This window comes from Solanum pennellii, chromosome 4 (assembly GCF_001406875.1).
Source record: "Solanum pennellii chromosome 4, SPENNV200".
Classification (NCBI taxonomy): Eukaryota; Viridiplantae; Streptophyta; class Magnoliopsida; order Solanales; family Solanaceae; genus Solanum; species Solanum pennellii.
In genome coordinates this window covers 62,615,048-62,630,085 of record NC_028640.1, presented here as the reverse complement: position 1 = coordinate 62,630,085, position 15,038 = coordinate 62,615,048, and the positions used below count along the sequence as shown (strand labels likewise).

Genomic DNA, 15,038 nt, shown 5'->3' with positions numbered 1-15,038 from the left:
TTTTTCCTGTTATAATGATTTGGTTGTTATAGTTAAGCTATTTGAATCTCGGGATTTTCTTATATTTACTTTTGCTTCAAAGACGTTAAAATTTGATACTCTTTATTTTCTCTTTTTGTATTTATCCACGTTTGCTTTTTGTCTCAACTTAAATTTATATCTATAAATCCAACAAAAGTATTAGATATACATTTATTTTGCATATTTTTTTCCTATTTTTCTTCTATAATCTAATATCCAATAAAAAATGTGTAATCATTAATATTCTATCCAACTCCACAGATTCAGGTACCGAATACTATGGATCATAAAAAAGTAAACTCAAGTCAAATATCATTTTTCAAAACATCAACTTTATTGATACACAAATTATATCTATCTATCTATCTCATTATCCTTCCTCTATATAATTTACCTAATTTGGATTCAAACAACCTTAATTATCTCTCTTTAATGGCAATGTTTCCATTGCTGGTTCTAAATCTCCGACCTTAATTTATTTATTTATTAATTAAAAAAAGGTGAATTAATTAACCAGCAATGGAAGAGCCACAATCATCATCACCACCACCAGCACCAGCTCCACCCACAACTCCTTTATCCCTGGTAAAGCCTTCCTCGAAAAACGATAAAAAACGTCCCGTAAAAATCTTTAGAGCCTTTCGTAATGTGTTGCGATCCTTCCCTATTATTACACCCGTATGTAAACTCCCTTCCCTCCCCGGTGGCCGGATACCCGAAACTAAAGTGGGTGTATCCGGCACGTTGTTTGGGTATAGAAAAGGCCGTGTTAGCCTTTCTATTCAGGAAAATCCAGGAACCCTGCCTACGCTGGTAATTGACCTAGCCATGCAAACGAACACGTTGCAGAAGGAAATGAGCCTTGGGATGGTTCGTATCGCGTTGGAATGCGAAAAAAGACCTGATAATAAGGAGAAAATGAAACTTCTAGATGAGCCATGTTGGACTATGTTTGTAAATGGTAAAAAATGTGGTTATTGTTCAAAGAGAGATGCCACGGAAGAAGACCTCCATCTTATGGAGGTACTTAAGGCGGTGTCGATGGGGGCAGGCGTCCTGCCCCCAAAGACCGATGTACAAGGACAAGTGGACGATGAAATGGCCTATATGAGGGCACATTTTGAACGAGTGGTCGGATCAAAAGACTCAGAAACCTTATATATGTTGAGCCCAGATGGAAAAAGTGAACCTGAATTGAGTATTTTCTTTGTGAGGATATGAATATATATATATACAATCATTGTAAAATGTTTTTGTTAGTTTTGTAGATATATTAATTTGTATCTTTGTAGGTGGGGGAATTGTTGAACAATTTGGTGTACAGAGTTAAAAAAACATTCAAAGGTTCTTAGGATTATCTAATTTTAGATTTTTATTTTTTTACACAATTTTCATGTTTTGCTTTGTTGATCAATACTTATTCATTTTAGGTTTGATTAATTTTGTTTGTTAGGACTTTATCACCTCCAAATTGTTGATTCTTCCTTTCTTTAAGGCTAGAGCCATTTCAATTCTTTTCACGAAAAAGTCTGCTTAAGCGATAAATTCTAGATTGAGTGCTCGCTAAATTCAAGATATATGTACTTGAATTGTAGGTTTATGTTTTGGTTAGTTGAAAAGGCATTGGAGTTTGATCTGGAGGTCATGTCTCAGTAAGCTGCATGTGTTTCACGTCTTATCTAATCATCTCTCTTCAATACATTAAGCAACTTGGCTGCAATTGATGCTTTTGCACTAAACATGAAAAAGATGGAACTTGTTTCTAAAAAATTTACTTATTTCATCCTATATTTGATATTTCACTTTCAAAATCCCCTTATCTAATCAGAGCAATATCCCCATATTTCAATCAATGAAGGGGGAATACTTACCATTGTATAATTTTGAAAGGGAATCATGGGTTCACGTGAACTCAATAATATCTATGAAACTCGCCATATCATAGATGTCACCATTTGTTGTTGTACCCAACTGTCGCGAGCTCTGTATAAAGAACTAGGACTTGTTATGTACACAAGTCATGAGAAGCAAATTAGGAGTAGGTTAGGTTTGGTATTTTCTTTTGGTGATTAATAAACAATTAAAATTTATTTTAAAGTGGGATTAAACACATAACCATAATTATGATTAATTAACTGTCAAATTATTAATTTTAAACAAATCTTATAAATAGAGCCATATCTGATCAGTTGCCGGTGCAAAATAAAAAAAAAGTGCATATATAATTATTTTTAATTGCATATTCAAAAAAATTAATCAATTAATTCTAAATTAAGTAGAGTTTCTTCCTTTATTGTTATTTCGATTACAACTTTGTAAATGCCTTATTATGATGCAATTGTACTAGTTTAATGTATGTGCATTAGTTTTAAATTACTAAATATAAGAAAAAGACTCTTAAATCTAAAAGATCTAAAAGAGCTAGGATTTTTTCCAACGTGAGTTCACTGTGCAATTATTACTTATCTTTTATAAAGTTGGTTTATTGCATAGTTTTAATAATGAAAAATTTAACAACTATAATTTTAGTTGATTTCAAACTCCTAAATATTAGAATAATAATTAAATGATAAACTATTTCAAGAAGAGATAAAAAGACTATTTTGTCTAAAGCGGAATTAATATATGAAATCTGAAAAGCACGGAATGTGTAATAACAAAGTTCAACTTATGAGGAAACAAGGTACTTGACATTAGAGTTCTAAATAGGAACAAGTGGATAGAGATGTGCATTGATACACTGGGGTTAAGTGGTCACAGGAAACTAGAGGTTCTGCTCTGCTTTAATTTTTAGTTTTCCTTATCTTTTAGGTGGTGTTTATTTTGTTTATAAATAAAACTCCCAATGAATTTGATTTGATAGATATATCTATGAAATCTGATTTGGACATTACCAATTTAGAAATGAATTTAAAATGCATTAATGATTTGGACAAAAAAATTGAGAATATATATATATATATATTGAAAGTTTCAAATAATTTTGGTGAAAATAAGGAACCTTTTACCGTTTTAGGAAATTTTAATATCAAAAAAAGAATTGAAAATTATTGATGCCTTATTTTCAACTTTAAGGACTCCAAATATATTATTATATCCCAAAAAAACGCCGCTGCCGGGGATCGAACCCGGGTCACCCGCGTGACAGGCGGGAATACTTACCACTATACTACAACGACCTTATTGTTGGAAAGATGATTCAATATTTAATTCAACTTTAAGACATATTGGTCCTACATGACAATTTTACTTCCTACGTCGCATCCTACATGTATTATGCCATGTAGGATACAAGTTTTACTTGTTCAATTTTACACAAATTTAAGTGTCTACTTGTGCACACTCAAAGTTGGAGGACATAATTGTCCGCTGAAACCAAGTTAAGAGTCATTTTTATGTATTATGCCTATATATAACTCTACTAACGTAAACTACCTTCTCAAGTGTCACAACAAAATTAGTAATACCTTTTTATCGCCTCGACATATCAGTTCGATCTCCTTTACAAATTCTTTAGCCACATCAAAATCTATCATTGATTTAGTTAGAACAATAAAAAATTGTAATAAAATATATTATAAATTGGTAAAACTGAATCAAACATACTATAAGTTGTAAGTTTGTCTATTCTAAAATGATATAATATAGTTGCCCCTTTTCAAGCAAATTGTTAGATAATAATAATTATCTTTTCATATTTGGGAAGTGAAAAGGACAAATATTGTAAGACTGAGGAACAAAATATTTATGAAAATAAAGCTGTGAACAATTAAATAATATCCATCACATATACCAACAAGGTCGTTGTAGTATAGTGCTAAGTATTCCCGCCTGTCACGCGGGTGACCCGGGTTCGATCCCGGGCAACGGCGATTGTGTTTTTTTTTTGGGCTAACAACAATTCCTAATAAAATAAAAAATATTTTCTGAAGTGAACTAGGATAAATATATTTTTAATTTAAAAAGAACCTTAATTAGGAAAAAAATCTGTTTTAGAAGATATGTTTATGGAAAATACCTATTGGTTCCTGAAGTTGAAAATAAGGCATCAATAAAAAACGTATTATGATAGGAAAGTCTCATGAATAAAATCAGTATTCCTGTCAATTGGTTAATGCGTTTTAAATCCGTCTCCAAATTTTGTAATTCTCTAGTATCTAAATCAGTTTTGGTGGAATATGGTACAAGTAGAATTAAATTCATTGTGCGGCAATAGAGGCAATGGAAGAAGGAAAAGTGACGCCTCTTCGTGTTGATAATTTCAACAATATAATGTGCGTTCATGGTTTGTTTTGGTGCTCGATGGAACCCATGGAGCGCGATACAATTTGCTCTTCCCCGCTTGAAAGAGTGTCCTAAAATTGATTATCCTGACTATTTTTATTCCATATATAGCTTTTGATCCAGAAGAAAAGACCTATAAAGTGTTGATGACAATTAACGGCCCTACTTTTTACTTTAGGTAGAGACGAATCACGGAGAGAGATTAAAGGTATTACTGATTTTGTTTGTAAGAATGCAGTGGAGCTATCTATGTATTTGTATTAAAGGCCCTTTTTGCTATTTTCTGGTGTCTGGTCGCGGATCCCTTAGCGTGTTCGTAGGAGAAAGGTGCATGGGGCACCACGTTCGCGAGCGCATTCGAGTGATTAGTGCTCCGCCATTTCGGAGATGTTCCTGTGTTCGCGAGCCTGAGTGGCCTAGTGGGCCTTGTTCGTGACAATTGGTCCCGCATTCGCAGACCCTAATTAACAAACATTCTACTTGTAGCTACGCCAATGGTCATTATGATCTTAATTTTTGGATCGTGATCGACTAATTTTAAAAATTACTTACAAACACTTGTTTTAAGCTAAAGTGATAAAAATAAATTAAAAGTCAATTCAAAATATATTCTTTAAAATTTTTCATTAAATCTAACAAATATAAATTGTTAAATATTTGCTAAATACAAAAAGCGTTATCTTTTGATAAACATAAAGGATAAAAATTATATAATACATATTTACAAGATTATTTTTAATCTACCCTCAAATGAACCAGATCAATACAATGTACTAACTAAATGGCATGTGTCAAAATCGCTTTATATGTAAACTAAGAAAGTAATTTCAAAGCTGAATGGGGATCTATTGCCTGCTAATACGAATCATTTTTAATAATATTTTTTTCTTTCTTCCCACTTTTAACATAAATAAAATATTTAGGTCGTTACTCATTTTAATTAAGTGACATTAAATTGAATATTCAATAAGTAACATATGTACTAGATTTAATGTTTTAGACCATACTCGCTTGAAAATTCAAATGAACCTAACAAATTTTAAGCCTAGTATGGGCAGGGGCCGCGCGAACGCAGGCCCCCTCAGCAACAAATTATGACATAGGCTCGACCACTTGGGTCGACCTTAGGCAGGCACCCCTCCAAAGTGCAATGGAGGTCACAAGCCTAGGCCATGGGTCTTATTGATCGCCCATTGACCCCGTCCAGGTAAGTATGTTAACCAGTCTGCTCAGCCCATTACTTATACTATGGCTTTTGCTCCGCTTTCTCTTAAATGCTGATGTGGGACATAATTCATGAGAGATGTATCATTCTAATAAGTTTCTCTTTGTTTTTTTCTTTCTATTTAATGGATTGAATTTTGATTTACCAAGTACTTTACAATTTGTTTGAATGGTAGTTATATATATTTCGATAATGTATTGTATTGTATTATTTTGATGAATGGAAAATTTTAAAAGAAGTATAATTCTTCATCTTTACATAGTATCACATATCAACAATTTAAAACAACTTACTTAGTATTTTTCTAAAAAAAAAACTAAAAAAATTTATCTTCAATATGGTTTTACTTAACCTTAAAAAGTAGAGTATGACATTTATAATTCAAAAAACAGGAGTATAAAGACAAAGACAGAGAAAAATATCAGCATATTCATCCTTATTTTTCCAAATTGCTGTATTTAGTTTTTATAGAAGATAAATAACAACAGATTTTAACATTTCTTGCAGAAATATACATGGGAAAAATGATAAAATGCTTGTATATTTCCATTCCAACACATTAGAAGAGAAACTTTAGTCACAAGCTATAATTTGTTTAAGCATAAAACTTTTTAAAGTATCTAAATATCTATTACACTTCTTAAAATCTGTAACTGAACTTTTTCCTGGTAAAGCTAAAAACATAGGTACATTTTTGGTTCCTAAGTCACAAAGTAAAATTTTAGCATTCTAAAAACCTAAGGAGAAAGAAAACAAATTTTGCATTTCCACAAGCACATACAATACCACTTTACATATAGTAACTTAGTTGGATCTCATATACTGGCCAGTGTTATCAAAGTAAGTAGTATATCGGAGTTTTGTTGGGTTGAAAACTAGGACATCATGCGGAAGCTTACAATTAAAAATTATATAGTTCATAAATTATATGACAAAAATTTATACCCAAAACATAATATTATTATATGAAAACTAATATAAGGGGAAAATATTAAAATTACTGAAAAAACAAATCTCTCCATAAACTAAACTCTTAAATGTCTATATTGTGAAAACTACTGTGAGAATAAAAATCTTCAATTTATATGATTCCACTATTAATAGAATGATCTTGTTGACTTATATTACTAAAATCTTAACAAAATGAAGCTTAATTACTCAATTCTCATAATATTTTTATTTTACGTTATTTTAATTTGAAAAATAATTTTTAGTAGTAACAATTATGGGTCGAAGTACCTCATAAATAAACAACAAAAATATCCAAAAGCAAAATTGTCTATCATACCAAGCATATGAATTTTAACACTACGGAAAGCTACCGTTAATATATAATGTTTATGTTTAAATAAACTATTAGGCTTAATATTGTATAAATGTAAATGTAACTCTCATTTTTATTTGAAAATTGAATTGTTAAATCTCATATTGTATAAATTGTAGAAAAATAAAAAATGAAACAAAAGGGGTGAAAATGAACAATATATGTGTGTTCACAACACTATGTTAGATAGATGATAAAATAATACAATTTATTTAAATTACAAGTATTTCAAAAAACATATTACATAAACTATTCAAGTATTATCAAATTCATCATGTATTAATAGAAGTTTGTCTATTAAGTAGCACTTAAAAGAATATGACACAAAAAACAAAAATAATACAGAATCACATAAAAATTTGAGTTGCATATCAAATTTATTTTGGACAACCATGCCTTTACTTCAAAATGGAAATGAAAAACTTGAAACATAAGCCGACATAAAAAAGATCTAAAGGAATATATATAGGACATTTCTTGTATTTCTAAGCTTAATATTTGAACTATATGTAAGAAGCTTCTCTTTTTAATTTCAAAATGAAGTTATATCTTTTTCTCCTCAGTTAGTTTTTGATGACATGTATCTATATCATCATCTAGGTAATAGATGATAGAAAAAGAAGAATATTATGATCTAAGGAGCAATTTACTAGTATTTATAGTAATATTTGATTGTCTGTTCACCTATCAAAATTTATTAGTGGAGCAGATTGAATCATGATAGATAAATTTTATTGTGGTTTCAAAATTCAAAAAGTCACCGGATTGGAAGAGTTTCATACATTATTTTATATTCAACTCTAATTGAATTTCCTAATCAATTATAATTATAATGTCATAACTAAAAAAATCAAGTGTAGTTGTTGGATTTCACACTCTACCATGATGTAATTAAAATATTAGTATTTAATGAATAAATTAATTTTATTTGATTCAGTGAAGGAGCAAAATGGTAATCCAACTCTAAAGATTGGAGCTTTCCATTTTTATAATATATGATAATAAAATAAAATATAATATAATATATATTATGATGATATAAATATTGATTAGATTATTATTTTTGTAATAAAATTTTATTATGTCTCTATTTATAAAATATCAATATAAAATATCAAATGACATTATGAACATGACTATTAATATGGAAGAGTAATGTATGAAAAACTGAGTACTTTGTTAACACCATTGTTGGCTTGCTATGACAAAATATTTTTGTAAGACTATCTTGCTTGTGTTGAAGAAACCGAAGCAACTTCCCAATCATAGTGGGCTTTTTAAAATTTAAAAATTTGCAAATTTTTTTATTTAATTTTTCAGCTTAATAGGTTAAAAATAGTTATATCAAAAAGTGTCTTTTACTTTATACTTTTTTATTTTAAATTATAATATCTATTATTTAACATTAATAATTAATATAATATAAATATATATTATAATATAATATATTTCGGGAAACCGAAATATCGAATAACACAAAATTACATATTGAAAATTAAATTGAAATACTAAAAAAAATACAAAAACGTATATCAAATACCGAAAAACCGAAATCGAAATATCAAAAAAAATTCGGTTCAGTTCGGTGTTTCGGTTTTCCTATGTTTATGTCCAGCCCTACATATCACTAGCCCAATCACTATCAGTAAATTCAACAAGATTACTATCATTAGTCTTTCACTACAGAAAAACTGTGAATTACATGAGGATTTATTTGGGAATTAGTATGAAATTTTGTAAGATAATAAGTTTTCTGCAAATTTTCATACAAATTCCCGAGAAAATCCCCATATAATTCATAGTGTTTTTGTAGTGTTTGAATAAAATATGTCATGAGAGTGTGTACCTTGAATATACCTTAAAATTTTCTTGGCGGCTTGCAAGTGAGATTGATATGGAAACTCCATAAATCTGCTAATTAGTCCAACTCCATTAGTAATATCATACCTTGTACACTACAACAAAAATAAATTTTATCGGCATTAAATATTGACACTAATAAAGAGTGCTACAGTCTTTATCGATATTAGTTAAATGTCATTAAAACCAATGTCGCTAAAGGCTTTAGGGACATATACAAAGAGCGACAATTGCCGCTAAAAATACATATTTAGCAGTAATTAAAAATTAAATACCGCTAATAATATTTTTGTTATAGTGGTAGAAATTACGTGTTTTAGACTCCCTACCAATTTTTTTTTTAATTATGTAGCATCAACAAAATCGTATGTGTCATCTTTGGTCAACTTCAAGCTCTCTCGACAGAATTCAAGATCAATTAGACTTTCTTCATATTTGATATATTTTAAAAGTATCATCTCATTATTTTTTATTTTTTATTTTCTTGTATCCTTGAATAACCATTCTTTCCTTAAAATCATTTGCTTCTCCAATTGATTTGTAGTTGTTCTTACATGTCCATTCGACTTCACTTGATCATGTAATATGATATTTTAAAAAAATCTACGTTTATCGACAAATTCTAACAACGAACAAATTTTTGTTATTAAATAATGGCGAATCATCTACAAATTAAAAAACTAAAAGTATATCAACATCATATGATGGGTTAGCGATGAAATATCAAATACGTTACCAAAATTTGGCGCCAATTTTACGCACCGTAAATTTAATCGGATGAAAATAGTGTACAATAGTTTGGTAGTTTCTAAATTAAATAGCTACTAATGGATGGTGATATAATCAACTAGAATTGTTATACCCCTTTTAATTGGATCAAAATAGTGTACAATATTTTGGTAATTTCTAAATTAATTATCTAAGTTAAGAAGTCGCCACCTAATTATTACGGTGATTTAGGACACCTAAAATTAATTAAACTCTTTGTCTAAAGTTAAATCCATTTAAGATCTTACTAAACACTAGATTCTAGATACAAGTTCAATTAATCTAAAGGAAAGGATTGATTCATCCTTTCAGATCCATCAAAAATGGTTAATCAGCCGAACTTAATAAATTAATTAGGTTAAGTGAAAAGATAGTAATAAGTGTAAATTAATTGACTAAGAAATCTTTTATATTTGAAAGTAATGTGGATGTAGAAAAGTTTTACACTTGGACACATGAACCAAGACAATCATAAAATAAGAGTTGATTTTTATATAGAAAACATTTGTTGTTGAAATCTTTATTTTACAAAAGAAAGAATTTGTCAAGGTTATATCATGTTCGAGTGGGCTAAAACAATGTATAGACTTCGTCTTTTTGCAAAAATAAAAACTATTATTTTTTTAACTAAATTAAAACTCCAAGATTTAACCTAAAGTAGGACTCGTCGGCTCCGGTGGTGTACATGTCAAAAAAAAAAATTTGTTAGGAAAGGTAAGATGCTCCTTTTTAAAAAATACCAATAAAAGAAATATACTGTTAATTTGAATTCTAACATTCCAAAATTTATGAATATTGTCATATTTTATCACGTACACACAAAACTTTCACTTCAAGGCAAAAAATTTATTTGTAATGTAATACACGATTATATACTTAATTTAAAATAAACAAACATACACCATATGAAGTTCATTTTATTAATACATGTAAAGTTTAAGAGAATTGAGTAATTGAGTGATGAACAATAGAACAACAATGAAGAAGAGAAGAAGAAATTGCTTCTCATTGAATTGCGGAAGCTTCCAGAAAATCACTATACAACTTCATACCACATTATGACTGTTACTCTTATATTTATAGAAGTAAAATATATCTAACTAGTCGACTAACAACCTCTAACTAACTATCACTGCTGGACACTATTAATTTAACTAATTCTAATAACATTAACTGACAGCTATACATTTTACTAATTGTTCAACACCCTCCCTCAAGCTGGACGTATGAAAAATATTCTTCATTCCCAGCTTGGTAAGTAGGTATGTTGCACACAAGTAAGACCCTTAGTGAGTAAATCTACAGGCTGCTCTGTTGTGTTTAAGTATATAGGTTGAACGAGTCTTTGTTGCACCTTCTCCCTGATGAAATGACAATCAATATCAATGTGTTTTGTTTGCTCGTGAAAAACTGGATAGGCAGCAATCTGTATTGTTGACTTACTGTCACTATATATAGGGACAAGTAACTTCACTTGTACTCCCAGCTCTTTAAACAACCCAGTCAACCATATAATTTCTGCAAATGTTGAAGCTAGACTTCTGTACTCAGCCTCAACTGAACTTCTTAAGATGGTGTTTTGCTTCTTGGACTTCCATGAGATCAAAGAGTTCCCATATGTAATCATATAACCAGTTATAGATTTCCTATTGTTTGGACATGAAACCAGTCTGCATCACAATATGCAGTCAACTGGTTGCCTGAATCTGCAGACATAAAATATTCCAAATCCTGGTGCATGTTTAACATATTTAACCACTCTCATTGCTGCATTCATATGAGATGTTTTTGGATTGTGGCATAAACTGACTCAAAAGTTGTGTTGCAAATGCAATGTCAGGTCTTGTTATCGTCAAATAAAGTAGTTTTCCCACTAACTTTTGATATACACTAGGATCGCTTAGCAATCTGTCATTCTCATCTGCAGGAGGAAAATGCAGATCGAATTCTGTAGTAGTGAACTTCTGATTTAGCTCAATAGGTGTTCCAACAGGTTTATAACTAGATAACCCCATCTCTGAAATCAGTTCAAGAGAATACTTTCTCTGATGCATGAGAATTCCTGTTTCATTCCTGGAAAACTCAATTCCCAAAAAATAACTCATGTTCCCTAGATCCTTGCTTTTGAAATTATCCTTGAGACTTTTCTTGGTCTCCAATATCAAGTTGTGATCATTACCTGCGATCAATAGATCATCAACATAGACCAGTATCACTACCAAACTTTCTCCTTGATGTTTTGTGAACAGTGAATAATCATAGTGACTCTGTTGAAAACCAGAATTGACTAAGGCTGTGGTTAATTTGATGTTCCATTGCCTTCTAGCCTATTTGAGACCATACAGTGATTTAGTGAGCTTACATACAGTCCCCTCCTCACTGGTATGGACAAAACCCATAGGCAACTCCATATACACCTCCTCATTCAAATCACCTTGAAGGAAAGCATTAAAAACATCCCTTTGGTTTATATCCTAATGATGTGCAGCAGCTAAGGCTATGACAACTTGAACAGTTCCCATATTCACGACAGGAGAAAATGTTTCTTATATTCCAAACCCTCCTTTTGGTTGTAACCCTTGGCTACCAACCTAGCCTTGAACCTATCAACCTTTCTCTCAACTGTATATTTAACTTTGTAAACCCATTTGCACCCTATAGCCTTCTTATCTGTAGGTAACTGAGTAAGTTCCCATGTGTGATTGTCTTTCAAAGCATGAATCTCATCCTGCATAGCTTGAATCCATATGGGGTCTTGGATGGCGTCCTTATAAGATGTAGGTTCTTTCTCCAAAGAAAACTGTGTGATAAAACGTCTATAAGTTGGTGTAACACTGTCATAGTCAACTACATCTGTAATAGAGTACAAACAATGTCCAGCAGGCTGTTTTGACAAAACATAATCTGTTTGCGAAAGAGGAGGCTTGACTGGTCTAGTTGATCTTCTATGAACAACATCTTGTGAAACTTGTGGCATCTGATTTTGAGGAGAAGTATCAAATATGGGATCTGCATCTTCTGAAGTAGTAGTTGTGTAGTTGCAATCAAATTGTGAACTATCATGAGCAAAACTTTGATGACCGTATGATTAGATAAAGGAGAAACATTGTTGATTACAACACATGGTGTAAGCTCACAATCATCTACAGGTGAGTGTGGGACATGGAGTAGTGGATCTTGATCAGTGGTAGAATCAATACTTTTGATTTGAAAAGGGAACTCCTTCTCACAAAATATTACATCCCTGCTAAAAAAAATAGTCTTTGATTCAATGTCAAACAATTTGTACCCCTTTTGACTGACAGCATAACCAAGTAACACAACCTTGTCTTTGCTGCAAACTTATCATCCTTTCTCAAATTTGTAGCAAATGCTAAACAGCCTATCACCCTTAGATGTGCTAGAGAAGGTAGTTTATTATATAACAATTCATATGGTGCTTTATTTTCCAGAACTGATAGTGTTATCCTATTTATGATATATGTTGCACTCTCTATGCAGTCACCCCAAAATCTATCTGGCACTTACCTTGGAATTTAATAGCTCTTGCTGTCTCCAATAAGTGCCTATGCTTTCTTTCTGCAACACCATTTTGATGTGGAGTATATGGACAAGATCTCTGGTGGATGATGCCATTCTATGCAAACAAATCATGACGATTAGAATTCACAAACTCACCTCCATTATCAGTCCGGAACACCTTAACACATTTTTCAAACTGAGTCACGATTAGAATTCACAAACTCACCTCCATTATCAGTGCAGAACACCTTAACACATTTTTCAAACTGAGTCTTTATCAGTATTAAGAAATGTTTCAGAATAACAATTACATCAGATTTCAAATGAATCAGAAAAGTCCATGTCTATCTAGACTTATCATCAACTAGAGTAAGAAAATACCTCATCCCATTGTGTGTATCTATCTTGTATGGTCCCCACACATCCATATGCACTAAATCAAATACATCATCAACCTTAGTGCTACTAAGAGGAAATGAAACCCTAGTTTGTCTAGCTTGAGGACAGATAATACACTGATCAATTACAAAACTATCTAGAACACTGAATTCTTTTATTCTTATAATAACACCCATAGGAACATGTCCTAGTCTTTGATGCCAAAGTGTTGGATCTTCATCTACTCCCCTAACTGCAGATAGTGTTCTAATCTTGTTCCATTTCATAACATAAAGTCCATCCTCAACTTCACCTGAACAGAGTAGTTCTGTTTTGGCACAACATAGGGATTTACACATTCTGTTACATTGCAAATCATACGGTTATACAGTGCATTTTTTAATGGTTGATATGGTCCACGAGGTAATTGGGTGTGTTTTTGGTGATTTGAACTCTCTTCAGTAGAGAATTTTGGATAGAATTGACCTCAGACAACATTTTGAGTTTCAAGTTTCAGATGGAAATTTCTTCAGTATGAAACGTCTAGTTTGAGCTAGTAGAGTGGTTGATATGATTTTCGAGGCCTTGGATTGGGTTTTGGGCATTTGGGTGAGAAGTTGAGTTTTAAGTCTTAAGAGTGGTCCGGGAGGATATTCCATGATTTGACCTCTTTTAAAAAATTGACAATTTCATTGAGTCCAAAATTTTGATTTTAATAGAGTAGCATGTGCAATTTATTTTTATCTGACTCTGAATAATTTTTGAGAGTCCGATCAGACACTTGGACTTGGGCCTTTTTGCTATTTTCTGGTGTCTGATCAGGGGGTCCCTTAGCATGTTCGTGGGAGAAAGGTGCATGGGGAACCACGTTTGCGGGAGGAATGGCCGCATTCGAGTGTGATGAGTGTTCCGCGATTGCGGAGATGTTCCTGTGTCCGCGAGCCTGAGTGGCCTAGTGGGCCGTGTTCGTGACAATTGGTCCGCATTTGCGGACCCTAATTAACAAACATTTTACTTGTAGCTACACCCCTGGTCATTATGACCTCAATTTGTGAGTCGTGACAGACTAATTTGAAAAACTACTTATAAACACTTGTTTTAAGTTAAAGTGATAAAAATAAATTTTAAGTCATTTCAAAATATATTCTTTTAAAATTTTTTCATTATTTTCAACAAATCTTAACAAATATAAATTGTTAAATATTTGCTAAATACGAAAAGCGTTATCTTTTGATGAACATAAGGATAAAAATTATATAATACATATTTACAGGATTATTTTTAACCTACCCTCAAAATGAACCAGATCAATACGATGTTACTAAGTTAATCGCAAGTGTCAAATTCGCTGATGTACTAAGTTAATCGCATGTGTCAAATTCGCTTTATATGTGAACTGTAATTTCTAAGTTGAATGGGGATCTATTTCATGCTAATATATCGTCCAATCAATTTTAATAATATTTTTTTCTTTCTTTCTCACTTTTAACAGTAACAAATAAATAAAAATATTAAAAAATACTTAAGTCTTTACTCATTTAAATTAAGTGACATTAGATTGAATATTCAATAAGCAACACATGTACTAGATTCAATGTTATGTTTTAGAACCGTACTTGTTCGAAAATTCAGATGAACCTAACAAATTTTAGACTA

General features: G+C 31.2%; 1 protein-coding gene and 2 non-coding genes across 3 annotated transcripts; 1 reads left to right on the top strand and 2 right to left on the bottom strand.

Moving 5' to 3' along the window:
- Positions 1 to 348: 348 nt before the first annotated feature.
- Positions 349 to 1,461, top strand: LOC107017365 (protein MIZU-KUSSEI 1). Its single transcript, XM_015217612.2, has one exon. It carries the CDS (start codon positions 541 to 543, stop codon positions 1,240 to 1,242), a length of 702 nt encoding a protein of 233 aa, XP_015073098.1. The 5' UTR covers positions 349 to 540; the 3' UTR covers positions 1,243 to 1,461.
- Positions 1,462 to 3,128: 1,667 nt separating this feature from the next.
- TRNAD-GUC lies at positions 3,129 to 3,200 on the bottom strand. Its single transcript has one exon. It is a non-coding gene; the product is annotated as a tRNA-Asp (tRNA).
- Positions 3,201 to 5,359: 2,159 nt separating this feature from the next.
- Positions 5,360 to 5,520, bottom strand: LOC114077027. Its single transcript, XR_003578122.1, has one exon. It is a non-coding gene; the product is annotated as a U1 spliceosomal RNA (small nuclear RNA).
- Positions 5,521 to 15,038: the final 9,518 nt, after the last annotated feature.

Excerpts from the sequence above, each read along its gene's own strand:
- LOC107017365 (XM_015217612.2), top strand. The coding sequence starts at position 541 with ATGGAAGAGCCACAATCATCATCACCACCACCAGCACCAGCTCCACCC.